This window comes from Mustela erminea, chromosome 15 (genome assembly GCF_009829155.1).
Source record: "Mustela erminea isolate mMusErm1 chromosome 15, mMusErm1.Pri, whole genome shotgun sequence".
NCBI lineage: Eukaryota > Metazoa > Chordata > Mammalia > Carnivora > Mustelidae > Mustela > Mustela erminea.
The window spans coordinates 30613757-30628279 of record NC_045628.1 but is presented as its reverse complement, the minus strand read 5'-3'; the positions used below and the strand labels follow the sequence as shown (position 1 = coordinate 30628279).

Genomic DNA, 14523 nt, shown 5'->3' with positions numbered 1-14523 from the left:
TCAGTCAGTTAAGCATCTGACTCTTAATTTCAGCTCAAGTCATGATCTCAGGGTGGTGAGATTGAGCCCACCGTCAGACTCTGTGCTTAAGATTCTCTCTCTCTCCCTCTCCCCCTGCCCTTCCTACCCCCACTTCACATTGTGTCTCTCTCTCTTTCTCTCCAAAAAAAAAAAAAAAAAAAAAAGTAAATAGGAACAGGTAAAATTAATTTTAATAATATATTTTATTTAACCCAGTATATCCCAACTATTATATTTTAATACGTGAGCAATTTAAAAGTAATTCAGATATTTTTGATTCTTTGTCTTTTAGTACTGTCTTTGCAAAACCTTGGGCTACTTTTTTTTTTTTTTTAAGATTTTATTTATTCATTGGAGAGAGAGAGAGCATGAGAGGGGAGTACGTCAGAGGAGAAGCAGACTCCCCATGGAGCTGGGAGCCCGATGTGGGACTTGATTCTAGGACTCCGGGACCATGACCTGAACTGAAGGCATTTGCCCAACCAACTGAGTCACCCAGGCATCCCCTTCCCCCTGCCCATCCCGCCCCAGGGTACTTTTTAGCCTCCACGAGACTCAGTTGCCTCATCTGCAAAAGGCAAGCAGTTGTGCGTAGGTTTGTGGAAGACGAAAGTGTGATAACATGCACGAAGCCCCTTGTATTTGTGTTCTGCTGCTGCCGTAAGAAATTACCCCAGACTTAGTGGTTTAAAACAAGGCAGACTTATTAATGTATGCAGTGCTAGAGGTCAGAAGTCCAGGTAGGCTAAAATCAAAGCGTTGGTAGAGAAGCCTTCCCTGTAGGGGCTCTAGCAGAAAATGTTTCCTTCCCTGTCCCAGCATCTACAGGCTGCTTGCACTCCCTGGTTGCTGGTCCCTGCCACTGTCTTCACAGCCAAACAGTGGAGGATCTTCCAGCCTCTATCTCTGGACTCTGCTGCTGTTCCCACCTCTCCTCTGGCTTTGATCTCCCTGCCTCCTTTTTCCCATATTAGGAACCTTGTGATTACATAGGGCCTCCTAGATTAATCCAGGACAATCTTCCAATCTCTGGGTCTACACCCTTCATCACATCTGCAAAGTCCCTTTTGCCACACAAGGCAGCATATTCGCACCTCCTGGGGGTTGGGACGTGGGCGTCTTTGGAAGGCTGTCATTCACCTGCCACACCCTCCACTGTGCAGTAATGCAGGGTTTGGTTCCTCTAAGCTCTCCACAATTTTTTTTTTTTAAAAGATTTTATTTATTTATTTGACACACAGAGAGAGATCACAAGTAGGCAGAGAGGCAGGCAGAGAGAGAGGGGGGGGGACGTAGCCTCCCTGCCGAGCGAAGAGCCTGATATGGGGCTCAATCCCAGGACCCTGAGATGATGACCTGAGTCGAAGGCAGAGGCTTAACCCACTGAACCACTGAGGCGCCCTCCACAACTTTTTTTTTTTTTAAGATTTTTATTTATTAACTTGAGAGAGAGATTGAGAGAGTGAGAGGGAGCACAAGCAGAGGGGACAGAGGGAGAGGGAAAAGCAGACTCCCCGCTGAGCACAGAGCCTGATAACAGAGGCTCCATGCGGGGTTCCATCCCAGGACCCCGAGATCATGAACTGAGCCGAAGTCAGACACTTAACTGTTAAGTTAAAAACAAATGTTCTTATTGTTAGGAAACCTTGATTCTAGTTCCTAACAGCATTACTCACACATTTTTTTAAGTGTCTATGAATGTCTTATCCTTGGCACTTGGCACAGCACACTGCATCGACTTACCAACTCATGTTCATCAGGTACCTTTCATGTGTAAATCATGGTTTGTAAGGAGTTGGGAGCCCAGCTCCCATCCTTGTGAGTATGTACTGTCAACTGTAGATATAGAATGGCACTCAAATATTTATAAATGAATTAATAAAGCAAAACAGCTTATTTCCACCTCAGAGGAACAGGTCATTGCTTTAGTTCTTACCATAGTCTCTCCCCGGGATGCTCTTTCCTACTTTTGCTTGTCAAAATTTATCCATCCTTCAAGACTAGGTTCAACACCTGCTCTTTTCGCTTTTTTGTGGAAAAATGGCCATTGTAAGTTGCACGTGAACATGTTCCTTGCCTTGCTTTGTTAGCTAAGAAACTTATCTCAAGCTGATGGCCTGCCTGTTCTCCACGAACTATGCAAGACTGTATGGTTATTTACTGGACACTCATCTCTAACCTGGGATTTTTTTTTTTTAAGATTTTATTTATTTGACAGACAGAGATGACAAGTAGGCAGAGAGGCAGGCATGGGGGCGGGGTGAAGCAGGATTTCTGCTGAGCAGGGAGCCCAATGAGGGGCTCCATCCCAGGACCCTGGAATCCCAAGGCCGAGGCTTTAACCCACTGAACCACCCAGACGCCCCCTGGGATTTCTTTTCATAATTTTTCTTCACTGTTACTCCCTTGAGCATTTATCTTCTGTAGTCTCTGAATTTCCTCTAAGCTACCTTGCACAATTTGTGAAACGAAGACACCATACATAAGTCATTTAAAATGTATTATCCTCCTGTGTCAGTCAGTTGGGTCCTCTGGGAAACAGATGCCAAGACAAAGTTAGAAGGGCAGTGTGGGGTAGTACCTATGAAGGATGAAGGGGTGAGGAGGTAGTAGGCAGGGAGGGCCATCAGACTGTGTTGAGGGTTTGGCATCTATAAAAGGGTAGAGAGGAAGATGGGCTGAGAAAAGCTGCCGACTGCAGCGCTGCCCTGGGGAGGTCTCGGCTGGCCCTGGAGTCCTGGTGCAGAGTGCCCGGAAAGGAGTGCTTCCTTGGGCAGAAATGGCCAGGTCCTAGCACCCCATCCCCCCACCACTGGGTGGGGCTTCCCTGGGGACAGTGTGGCTTTGGACCAAGTGCCGTGGCAGATCTCACAAGTGCTGTAGCCGGAGGCTGTCAGCTGTCTCCTTGACCAAGGGGGTGCTCCCAGCAAGGAGACCCGAGCTCCACACCTCCAGACCTAGCCTGCTTCTTAGGCAAATACTGCCATGGTCCCTTTTAAGCTGGTCCGTACTGCAAGTGTCCGCGAACTTCTCTTCATTGAACCTTTGGGTAATATAATAGCAATAGCATGATGTGGTAGAAAGAGCTTGGGTTTTAGAGGCAAAAAGAGCTGAATTCACACCTCAGGTTTTGTTTTGTTTTTAAGATTTTATTTTAGAGAAAGAGAGAGAGCGAGAGAGCGAGAGAGAGCCAGCGTGTGCACAAGAACGGGAAGGGCGAGTAGCAGAGGGGGAAAAGAATCTCACGGAGACTCCATGCGTTGAGCCTGGAGCCCAGTGCAGGGCTGGATTTCACACCCGAGATCATGACCTGAGCCGAAACCAAGACTGGGACGCTTAACAGACTGAGACACCCACCCAGGTGCCCCACATCTCAGGCTTTTTTCAGCCAAATCTCAGAGTAGCTGGCATCCAGTGCAAGTCTCTTAATGCCTCTAAGCCTTTAAAGCCGTAAAATGAGATTAATAATGTTGTATCCTTCAGAATTGCTGGATTAAATGAAAGACTTACAGTTTGGCGTCAGCCATTTAGAAAGTGTTGAATAAATGTTCTTTTCTCCTTTACTCTTCACTTATAAATGCTACTTCATTGTAGGATGAGATGCTTGTGTAAATACTTTCTCATATGACTTAGATTAGGTATCAGTTTCTCAGACATTGTGACTGCAGAAGGCTAAGTGGTTTACTCAGTTCCCACAGCCAAAGCCACGGCAGAGGCAGGACTTGAACTCAAGCCTGCTGGCTTCAGTGTCAGCAATTTTAGGTAGTGTTGGCGGTTTTCAGGAAAATGAGCTGCCATGTCCCATTAGACAGTCACTGTCAGAAACACATGTGACTACCTACAGGTGGCATTCAGTGACCAAGTGGGGAGAGGCATTGGGGCTCAAAATCTGAAAAAGAAGGCACATCAACACCTGTTGTGAATGAAAAGTGAACAGAGAACACTGCATGTATTTACCAAATAAGCTTATTGATGAGATAAAGAGGTTTTAGACCTAAACGGTCTGGCCAGAAAACTGCTTAAAAATGGCTTTTCCTAGGCCTGAAAATATAAGAGGAAAGCAAGCTTCTTTCCAGATTGCCTAACACCTGCTATTGTGATTCTGCTGTTTCTTGCCTTTTTCTTTGTGCACAGTATGCTTTGAGACAGATTGATGCAAAGCCATTTCCCTTCTGTGCTTTGGCATAACTTATTCCTAAAGTTATGTTCTCTGGTTTGGAGATGCTTCAGATATGATTAAAGATACCTTCCTCATAAATTATGGTGAGTTTTATTCTTCTGATTTCTCAAATATTAACTTGAGATGGCTTATTCTACTCAAGCATCACATTAGTTTCCCGTCTCCTTTTATTTCCATCACAGTTCACACGTGGAACTGATCAATTTGCCAGCAAAGTTGATGGATACAAAATGGTATTCTTTCCAGTTCTCAAGTGTCCATGATGTCTCCTGTGTGCCATTCTGAAGGCTGGTCTCATTCCTGTGGCCTATGTGTTTAAATCCACTCTAATTACAATAGCCTCTTCCCATTCTTCCCTCCAGTCTCCGGGATACACCTAGGAACAGCTTCTGTCTCATCTCTGCACTTATTTTGGGTTTTCTTCTTTAAGATTTTGAGAGAGAGAAAGAGAGCGAGCATACAAGCAGTGGGAGGGGCAGAGGGAGAAGCAGGCTCCCCGCTGAGCAGAGCGCGCTGGATGTGGGGCTCCATCCTGATCCCAGGGCTCCGGGATCATGACCTGAGTTGTAGGCAGACGCTTAACCAGGCGCCCCTATTTCGGCTTTTCTGGAAAAATGTAACGCCAGTCCTGAGCCTGTGCCCTCAGACTTTTCCCACAGGCTTAGGCCAGGGGCCAGGTTACCATCATAGCTGAGAGCTGTTAGAGACAGAGAGCTTCCTAAACAGGTCCTGAGAGGTAGACCCTAGGGCTGAGTGGTCATCCCTTCCTGATGCCTGTTTCCCAACCTCAAGGCGGAATGACATGTTCTGAAGAAAAAGACTGTGTTGCCCTGAAGGTTCTGGAATCTTTTTTGAACACAGGAAGCAAGTCCCAAATGGCCCTTTGTGGATATAAACATGTAAATGCCTTCAGAACGCTTTTCTGCTTAAGGCATCAAGATTTCTTCATGAAATATGAATTCAAGGTACTTTGGAGGGTGAAATTGATTAGTTCTGCCTGCAACCCTTTCACCCTGGGTTGGGACCACCAGTAGTGCCCTCAAAGACAACAGATTGCTCCTGGTTTCAAACACATTGGGGCAATTACAAATTGCTTGTGACTCTGGGGCACTATCACGCCACACAAACGAAGTTTGCATGATCTCGGATGGATCAGATGTATCTTTTTCAGATGAAGGGGGACTTTCTGTACTACTTCAGAGTCCTTCCTTGCTCAGGAAGCCTATGAGCTTGCACAAACAGCAGATCCACAAACTGCATTGTGAAGAGATCAGTCTTTGTGATCTTCAGGTTTGTGTTTTTTGGCAGTAAAATCTCCAACATCAGGAGTTAGACTACTCACACTTTTAAAAAAATTCTTTTAAAACTTATTTTATTTGAGAGAGAGAGTGAGTGGGAGAGAGAGGGCACCCAAACAGGCTCAGAGGGAGTGGGAGAAGCAGGCTGAGCAGGGAGCCTGATGTGGGTAGGGCTCAATCCCAGGACCCCGAGATCATGACCTGAGCGGAAGGCAGACACTTAATGACTGAGGTGACCCAGGTACCCCTACTCATACTGATCTATTACATTTTAGAATTTTCTATTTACATATTTTTCCTAATGCCTTTCTCTGCCCCTTGAAGTAACTTATTCTTCAAGATGGAGCTCAAATGGCCTCTTACTTACTCCTCTTCCAACAACAACAACAACTACAACAACAAAAACCAATACTAACAAGTTTTTCCTAAATCCTGAAGCATAGGACTTGGACATGTTTATGAAATTTATTAGAAGATTCTCTGAATAGTTATGTGTGTTCAGATTTGATCTTTTCAAGTTTCTTCAAAGCAAACATTATATTGACAAATCGATTATACATTTTTAACAGTGGGAATGTAGAACAAAACTGATCAAAACTTTTGGCATTCTCATGAAATAAACACAACCAGACTTATGATGACTCATAAATCAACAGTTTGTCAATTTCATGAATTAACTGTAAAAAAGATCTATAGAAACTATACCGTAGTCTGTAAAAAAAAAAAAACACCTAGTGACTTTGTTGATTACTTTATAAAAGTTTAATAAGGGCCTGGTTAATATGATGGGAGTTGGCCCATTTCCTAAATGTTTTCTTTTCCTGTCTTTGGCATATGTCTGTTCACTAACATACATATTTATATGTTCTTCCCAGTGTTTAAGATTCCAAAATGTACTTCAATGCTATTCTTCTTTTCCCTATGAGTTATGAAAGTCATCTTTGTGCTTTGTTAGTGAATTTGGATAGATTTTTAGATCTTAAAGGTATTTACATTTTGTTCTGAAGCAATAGCTCACACAGTTGTCAGACTTTATCACTGTATAAAAATGTACAGTGGTTTATTGACATGTACATTCCAATATGTTTACAGCTGCAAGATAATGAGGCACACTCCGTATTGCACTTCATTAAAATTTCAGGCTCAATGTAACCTAGAAGTTTAAATGAAACTGCATTTGTAATTTAGTAATTCTTATACAGGACAAACATTGATATCTTTATATACAGTGTGATACTTATTACATTTATATGCCAGGCCTAACACAATTTTTTTTTTAAATAACAGTCTAGGAAATAAACCAGAATATTCCTCTTTTCATCCCCACCCGTGATGCAATTATACAGGATTACAAAAAGGCAGTATACAATAAACAATGATTATTTTTCTTTTTTGCTTGAAAGCCAGCATCATTCTTAGTCCATGGGCATGGCGATTCTTTTATATCAATTATCTATAAATGTTCAATGCTTCACAGGCCAATGACGGTAATGGCCACATGCAAACACCTCACAAGTTTGATGTCTCGGTTCAAAAGAAGATAAACCAAAAGAATGGGGAAATTTTCATAGCAAGAATTATGTACATGGTATTTGGCATCCTTCTTGCACTGTGAATGGTTCATTTTCATGGATGTAAAAATGGTCCCGTCCTTATCCTGAGCAGAGTTTAAACTTTACCACATCCACTTGGGGGATGAAGGCAACTTTTTCTCTGTAGACACAGGAATCGGAGTGTTCTAAAAAGTGTGAGCATTTCTGCACACTCCACAACCCAGAGCAAATTCTTCCCCAGTGGGTGGATGAACAACATGGAGCGGACATTCAGTTCCTTCTAATTGTTTGCCTTTGGGACCTGTACACATTTTGAAGGAGGCAAAGAATATAACTTAAAAAAACCCCACATACATAGAAACCTAAGGTAAATATAAATCACCAATAATTTATTCAAAGAAATAATATGGCTATGATTATACAAATATAAAATTTAAAAATTAATTTTCTAACTACAAAAGTACAAACATTTGCCATAAAAAATTCAACATACCAGGTATATACAACAGAGAAGGGACAGAATCCCTTATCCACAACATCCTCCTTAGAAATAACCCTTATGAGCCATAGATCTTATTCTATTCGTGAATGAGTGAGATACATCATCTAAAAATTTTTTATTTTTTAAATTGAAGTATAGTTGACACACAATGCTTCAGCTTCAGGTGTATAATATAATGATTCTGCAGAATCTAAACACTATGCTATGCTCACCACAAGTGTAACTACCCTCTGTCACCTACAAAGCTGTTCTAATACCCCTGACCATATTTTCTATGCTGTACCTTTCACCCCCATGACTTATTCCATAACTAGAAGCCTGCATCTCCCACTCCTGCTTTACCCATTTTGTGCTGCCCCCATTCTGGAACTATCAGTTTGTTCTCTGTTTTTATGGGTCTGTTTCTGCTTTTTTGTTTTGTTTTTTAGATTCCACATGTAAGTGAAATCATACAGTATTTGTCTTTCTCTGACTTACTCCACTTAGCATAATACCTTCTAGGTCCATCCACATTCTCACAGATGGCAAGACCTCATTCTTTTTATGGCTGTGTAACATTCCAGTGTGTGTGTACACATACCACATCTTCTTTATCCATTTATCTACCAATGGACACTGGGGTTGCTTCTGTATCCTGGCTATTGTAAATAATGCTACAGTATACATATGGGTGCATATATCTTTTTGAATTAGTGTTTTCATTTTCTTTGGGTAAATACCCAGTAATGGTATCACTAGATCATATGATATTTCTATTTTTATCTATTTACTTTTTTAAGCAGGCTCCATGTCCAGCCCATGGAGTCCAAAATGGGGCTTGAACTCATGAACCTGAGATCAAGACCTGAGCTGAGATCAAGACTCAGAGGTTTAACTGACTGAGCCACCCGGGAGGCCCTGGTATTTCTATTTTTTTTTTTTTTTAAAGATTTTATTTATTTATTTGATAGAGAACACAAGTAGGCAGAGAGGCAGGCAGAGAGAGAGGAGGAAGCAGGCTCCCTGCTGAGCAGAGAGCCCGATGCGGGACTCGATCCCAGGACCCTGAGATCATGACCTGAGCCGAAGGCAGCGGCTTAACCCACTGAGCCACCCAGGCGCCCCGGTATTTCTATTTTTAATTTTTTGAGGAACCTCCATATTGTTTTCCACAGTGGCTGCATCAGTTTGCATTCCCACCAACAGTGTACGAGTGTTCTTTTTAGTGCACTTGTTATTTCTTGTCTTTTTGGTTCTAGCCATCCTGACGGGTGTGAGGTGACACCTCACTGTGGTTCTGACTGGCGTTTCCCTGATGATGACTGATGCTGAGCATTAGATACATCATTTTACAGCAAAGAGCGATGAACAAAAATGGTCATGAAAACCTATCAGTTCAGTTAAACAGAAAATTATTCTGGATGAGAGAATATGGAAACTTTGGATAAAATGTTTTTCTCCAAGTAAGAGCAAATTTAAGTGTGAATAAGCCATGTTACCCTTCTACCTCTCTGAAAAAAAAGCACATACTGATGAATGGGAAGACTGATTACTAAAGACTGTTATTTTTAAAAGCATCTGAAGGGAGATTAGTAGAAAAATGAAAATCATTGTAAATATATGAATGGTAAAATAATATAAAATTTAACAATCTGGAAGAAGCATTTTGGGGAAGATATAAATTAATAATAATCAAATAGATGAAGCTTAAAAATGGACAGTAAGGAGGGCATGCGATAATAAAACTGATGAATCACTAAACTTTACCCCTGAAACTAATAATACATTGCTAATGTATTATTAATTATGTTAATTAACTTAATTTAAATAAATAGAAAAATAAAAAATAAGAATAAAAAATGTATAAAAACCTGTATTTTTCTAACTTAAGTGCATGACACCATCAATGATGGTTCCTGCAAACTGCAGTTCTTGTTTTTTTTCTGGGACAAAACAAAGGGCCATTTATTCAACAGCATTTACTTGGTGCCCAATGTTTGAATGGTGTTATAGCAGGTCCTTGGGATGTAAAAACTAACAGTACATGGCCCCTATCTTCAAGGAGGTCATAATCTAATCATGATGGTGAAAAATTATAGTAGTAAAGGTAAAAACAAAAGAAAACATACCTGCAGACATCTGCATGCTTACTACTGAGGCTCTGGTCTAGTATATCAACTCAATCTTCTACCAGTCAGAGGCAGGGACTATTGTCCCCACTTTGCAGATAGGCAAACTGAGGCAAAGTTAACTTAATCTTTCTTGATTCTTAGGTCCCTCATCTTTAAAATAGGCACAGCAATATTTAACTCAAAGGAAGCTGTGAAGGTTAAGTATCCTGGCACAAAAAAGGTAATTAGTAAATATTTTAGAAAGTAATAGAGGAATTATCTACTTTAACTTAATTTGGACTCTTGTCCTCATCCATATATTAAAAATTGGAATTAGTGGGTTGACCGTGCTTAGAGAATCAATCCTCTGTCCTTCTAGGTAAAATGCATGGCCGTCTTCCCTGCTGATTTCACTGTGGGGTCTGCATTAATTCTATTCTAGTCTCTGAAGGAATGGATGAATTAGAGTAAATCAGTGTAAATATATGAATGGTAAGCAAATACATGAATGATCCAGCAAGAGGCTGGACAGCATGCCTCAGTCTGAACATTAGGCCAGCTACTGAACCTCCTCTTGAGCCCTGAACCTTCCATCTGTGAGGGTGGGGATAACACCATCTACCCTATAGGTCATAAAAACTATGGAAGAAAATACATGTGAGGGGCACATGGGTGGCTCAGTCAGTTAACTGGGCTCCTTGCTCGGCGGAAAGCCAGCTTCTCTCTCTGCCTGCAGCTTCCACAGCTTGTGTGCTCTCTGACAAATAAATGAATAAATAAAATCTTAAAAAATAAATGAAGAAAAAAAGTAGATGTGAAAATGCCCAAGATAGATGTCCATTCTTTCCTTCTGCTATCTCTCTAAATCCTTTCCTGCCTCATTCCTCTGGTTAACAGCTGTTGCCAGGGTGAGGTCCCTGTGTTGGCTGACTGGTGTGATCGTGTGAATTGCGAGGGGAGGCCTTGCCTTGTCTGGAACCTCTCAGTGACGACCCCACCTCTCCACAATATCCATCTTCGTTCTAGCTAATCTGATCACTTTCAGTGTTTGGTGGTTGTTTTTTCTTCGTTTCTGAACACAGAAGAAACTTTCTTTCTTTAAGTAAAATGTGGACTTTCCCTGATGATATTGCTGGCCTCTAAACTTCCTCAACTATAATCTGCGGATCTCTTGAGCTCCTCTATGTCATAAAGGCCAGGGAGGAAGACTGACTCCCCTGATTCCCCTTTACTTCTAGATCACTAACTTAAAACTTTCATTCAGTAACAACACCCCACCCCCCACCCAAACTAACCCAATCTAAACGCTGCCCCATCTCACTCCCTTCATCTGCTTACCACCCTTCTCCTGCTATTAGGTTCACATCTTTATTTAGGCCATTATCCTAAAGACCTAGCCTCACATTATTCTGATCTTGCTTCTTTCAAAGTCTATCACATCTCCTTAAACAAAAAAAAATTTTTTTAGAAGGGGAACAGTGTAACAATTTATTTTTGACATGAAGAAACAGAAGTAGCCATACTAAAACAAAACAAAACAAAACAACTCTACTTATTCTTTCTGGATAATATATTTCTCATGGCTTAAAAATAAAAAGAAAAAATTAAAAAAAAAACAAAAAAAATCACAGAAATCTTTTAAAATGGTTATATTATCAATTCGTACCCCCCCCCCATTTCTACCCATCTTCCTGGTTTTTCCCCATAGCTAATTAATTTTATTAACTTCTAGTGTATTGTTCCAGTATTTAATGCACATATAAACAAATATAAGTATATATTTTCATTTCCCCTTTCCTTACAAGACTGTATACTATATACCCTGTTCTGTACTTGATTTTTCATGTAACAGTCTCCTCTACATCTTCCCAGATCAGTACACAGAAACTCCATTTTCATCATTATTTCCTCTTTTTGATGGTGCACAGTACTTAGTATTTAACCCCCCACCTCCTGGATACTTGAATTGTTTACAAATTTTTGTTACTATAAGCAATAGGCTTGCACATTTGCCTTTTTTATTTACTTCACATATGTACGTATATCCCCAGAAATGGGACCGTTGAAGGGCAGATGTGTTTGCAATTTTGAAAGGCACAATCAAATGGCTTTCTCTATAGGTTTCTAGCATCTGCACTCTGATAAGCAGTGGAGGAGAGTGTGTTTCCCAGCCTTAACAAAATTGTGTATGGTGCTGTAAGTACTTTTGTGTGTATTTTCACCAATTTCAGATATACCTCATGTAAAATTCTCCTGTATGGTCACATTTACTCTACCTTCTACTTCTCTCCCTTCCCACCTCATTGGAACCATCAGGCTCCTAATCTCTTGCAATTTTTTCAGTTTCTTTTGGTTTCATATTCTTATTTTTTTCAGCCCAACCTCCATACACAATCATTTGTCCTGTATTCTCAGTGGCTTAGCCCCTTGGCTTTCTGATGCTCACTGCACTGCCAATGCCCAGCCATTCTAGATCAAATCAAGTTCAAATCACTTGTTCATTTCATGGCACTGGTTCCAGACTTCTCAAAAAAAAAAAACAAAAAAATCACAGAAATCCTTTAAAATGGTTATATTATCAATTCGTAACTTCAAACTTTACATGGCCCTTTAGTGCCAAAGAGTGATTCTTTCACTAATCTTTAGCTGATTTTCCTTCTTCTTCTCAGACAACTGTCTCCATTACAACTTCTGACCTCTCATCACCATGGTGTTCTTTCTACTTCACTCAGAATGTCAGAAGCTTACAAGGGCCAAGAAATTCCCTGATTCTTCAGGCTAGTTTAAACTGGGTTTCTGCCACTTGGAATAGTTACCATGTGATCATTAAACCAGAAAGTATATACATCACAATCACTTAAAAATATTAAAAGCATACCTGCAGGACAGTGTGGTAATTCTTCCTTGGGAATGCTAGTCATTCTTTGAAAATCATCATGACAAGCATTACAAAAATGTGTTGTTCCAAAACAGAAAAAAACAGCCACTGAACAGCAGTAGCGACATTTATATTCCAAAAAGTCTGTGCCATGTTTTGGACACATCTATAACAAAAGAAAATACATAGACACAAGATTATAGCAAGTCTATTTCAATTACACTTAAGATAGTCATGTATATATAGCTCAGTGATTCGTATTTTCTGAGTACACATAACTCTCAAAACTGACTGAAAAACTGGTGATACATGAAAACAATTAATGAATAAATGTGTGGCTTCGTCCAAAGGGTCTAGAGAAAGCCCCAAATTCTCATCTCAGATCTATCAGAACCAATCTGATTTAATAAATAAGACAATTTCCTGGTGACTTGTTCCTTGTCAGACAAACTGAATAGTTGATATTTCATTTATCTCTCAGTCTCACAGCTACATTGTGAAGATTTCGAAGATTGGAGTGAGGTAAACCTAAAACTGTGGCTGTAGGTTTAAGAAAATGAATTAAGGAAATTTATTACTTGTTGAAATATGGTGACTATTGCATGGAGGACAAAAATTATAAAATACAAATACTATCTAAGAGAATAATATCTATGAATTAATTTGGAAAATTATATACTGCTGTATAAACATCAGAAAACACTGGGCAAAAAACCTGCTATCCTATTCCCAAAATATTAGTTATATTATTATTTTTGGAAAAAACAGAGGTTTAACATTTCTAAACTATCCTTTCTAATAAAATGTTCTGCCCACCTGAGCCCTGGACACATCAGAACAGGCACCACAAATGAGCTCTCTGGGATCATAATCATCCCCTTGTCCAGCCTCAGCATCGCAACGAGCTTCGCCACCAAAATATGCCTATGAAGAGAACACAATTAGATTATAGCAGGAAAAAAGACAACCTTGCTATGGGAGATACAGGATGAGCATAGTGAAAGTAAGATCAAAAGTCTTAGAAAATACTATTATCTATTAAATACTCCCTTGCAATGCCAAGTAGATGCCTGTATAGGTGGATCAGGGTATGAAATAAATCTGCTTTAATTTTGGAATAAACTCATGCTTATAGTAGGAAGTTCAAACACTGTACTGTCAAACCAAAATAATGAGAGAATGTATAATATCCCAAATAAATATCAAGAATAAGATATTAAGTAATGATGAGAAACTGCTTTTTCAGAGCAAAGTTTGAGTAATTTTTCTCATTTTGAAGTAGTAAATGTTTCCTCTTACTGGTCTGATAAATATGCTCAAGGAATTTCTGAATTTTAGGGGTGCCTGGGTGGCTCAGTGGGTTGAGCCTCTGCTTTCAGCTCAGGGTCCTGGGATTGAGCCCCTGCATAGGGCTCTCTGCTCAACAGGGAGCCTGCTGCCCCCACCCCCACCTCTGCCTGCCTCTCTGTTTACTTGTGATCTCTGTCTGTCAAATAAATAAAATCCTAAAAAAAAAAAAAAAAATTCTGAATTTTAACACAGTAGTACAAAAAATATGCCTAAAAAAAACATTAGTACACAATTAGAATCCTGGGGCTAATGGGACAGAAAAAAAAATCAATTTTGATCATACAAAAATTTTTAAAAAGGAAAACAAAGGGGTGCCTGGCTGGCTTAGTCAGTACAGCACAGGACTCTTAATCTTGGGGTTTTGAGTTCAAGCCCCATGTTGGGCATAGAGATTACTTAAAAAAAGAAGGGAAGAGAAATTTGGTGATTGCTTAAAGATTGCTCATATTTATAAAGCTACACTGTATAAAGAACTCAGCAGTATCCAATATACATACTTGATAAATGAAATGATGTTGGTGGATGGTTTATCTGTATTTGCTCTGGACACAAAATAAATGAGGCCGATTATAATTGGGGCAATCTGCATGGACAACTTGTCCCACAGCTATGTCCATACTTGAGGATAAACAAGATGAGTCAATATAAATC

The 14523-nt window shown here is 40.1% G+C and overlaps 1 protein-coding gene across 1 annotated transcript in view; it reads right to left on the bottom strand.

Annotated features, from left to right (window-relative positions):
- Positions 1 to 6524: 6524 nt before the first annotated feature.
- Positions 6525 to 14523, bottom strand: part of LOC116574059 (E3 ubiquitin-protein ligase MYCBP2) — a 211509-nt gene continuing 203510 nt past the window's right edge. Inside the window, exons 75-77 of the mRNA XM_032314603.1 lie at positions 13339 to 13446; positions 12523 to 12688; positions 6525 to 7353 (exon numbers count right to left, since the gene is read on the bottom strand). Coding sequence (XP_032170494.1) covers positions 7238 to 7353; positions 12523 to 12688; positions 13339 to 13446 — 390 coding nt within the window. The 3' untranslated portion in view covers positions 6525 to 7237. The remainder of the gene's footprint in view (positions 7354 to 12522; positions 12689 to 13338; positions 13447 to 14523) is intronic.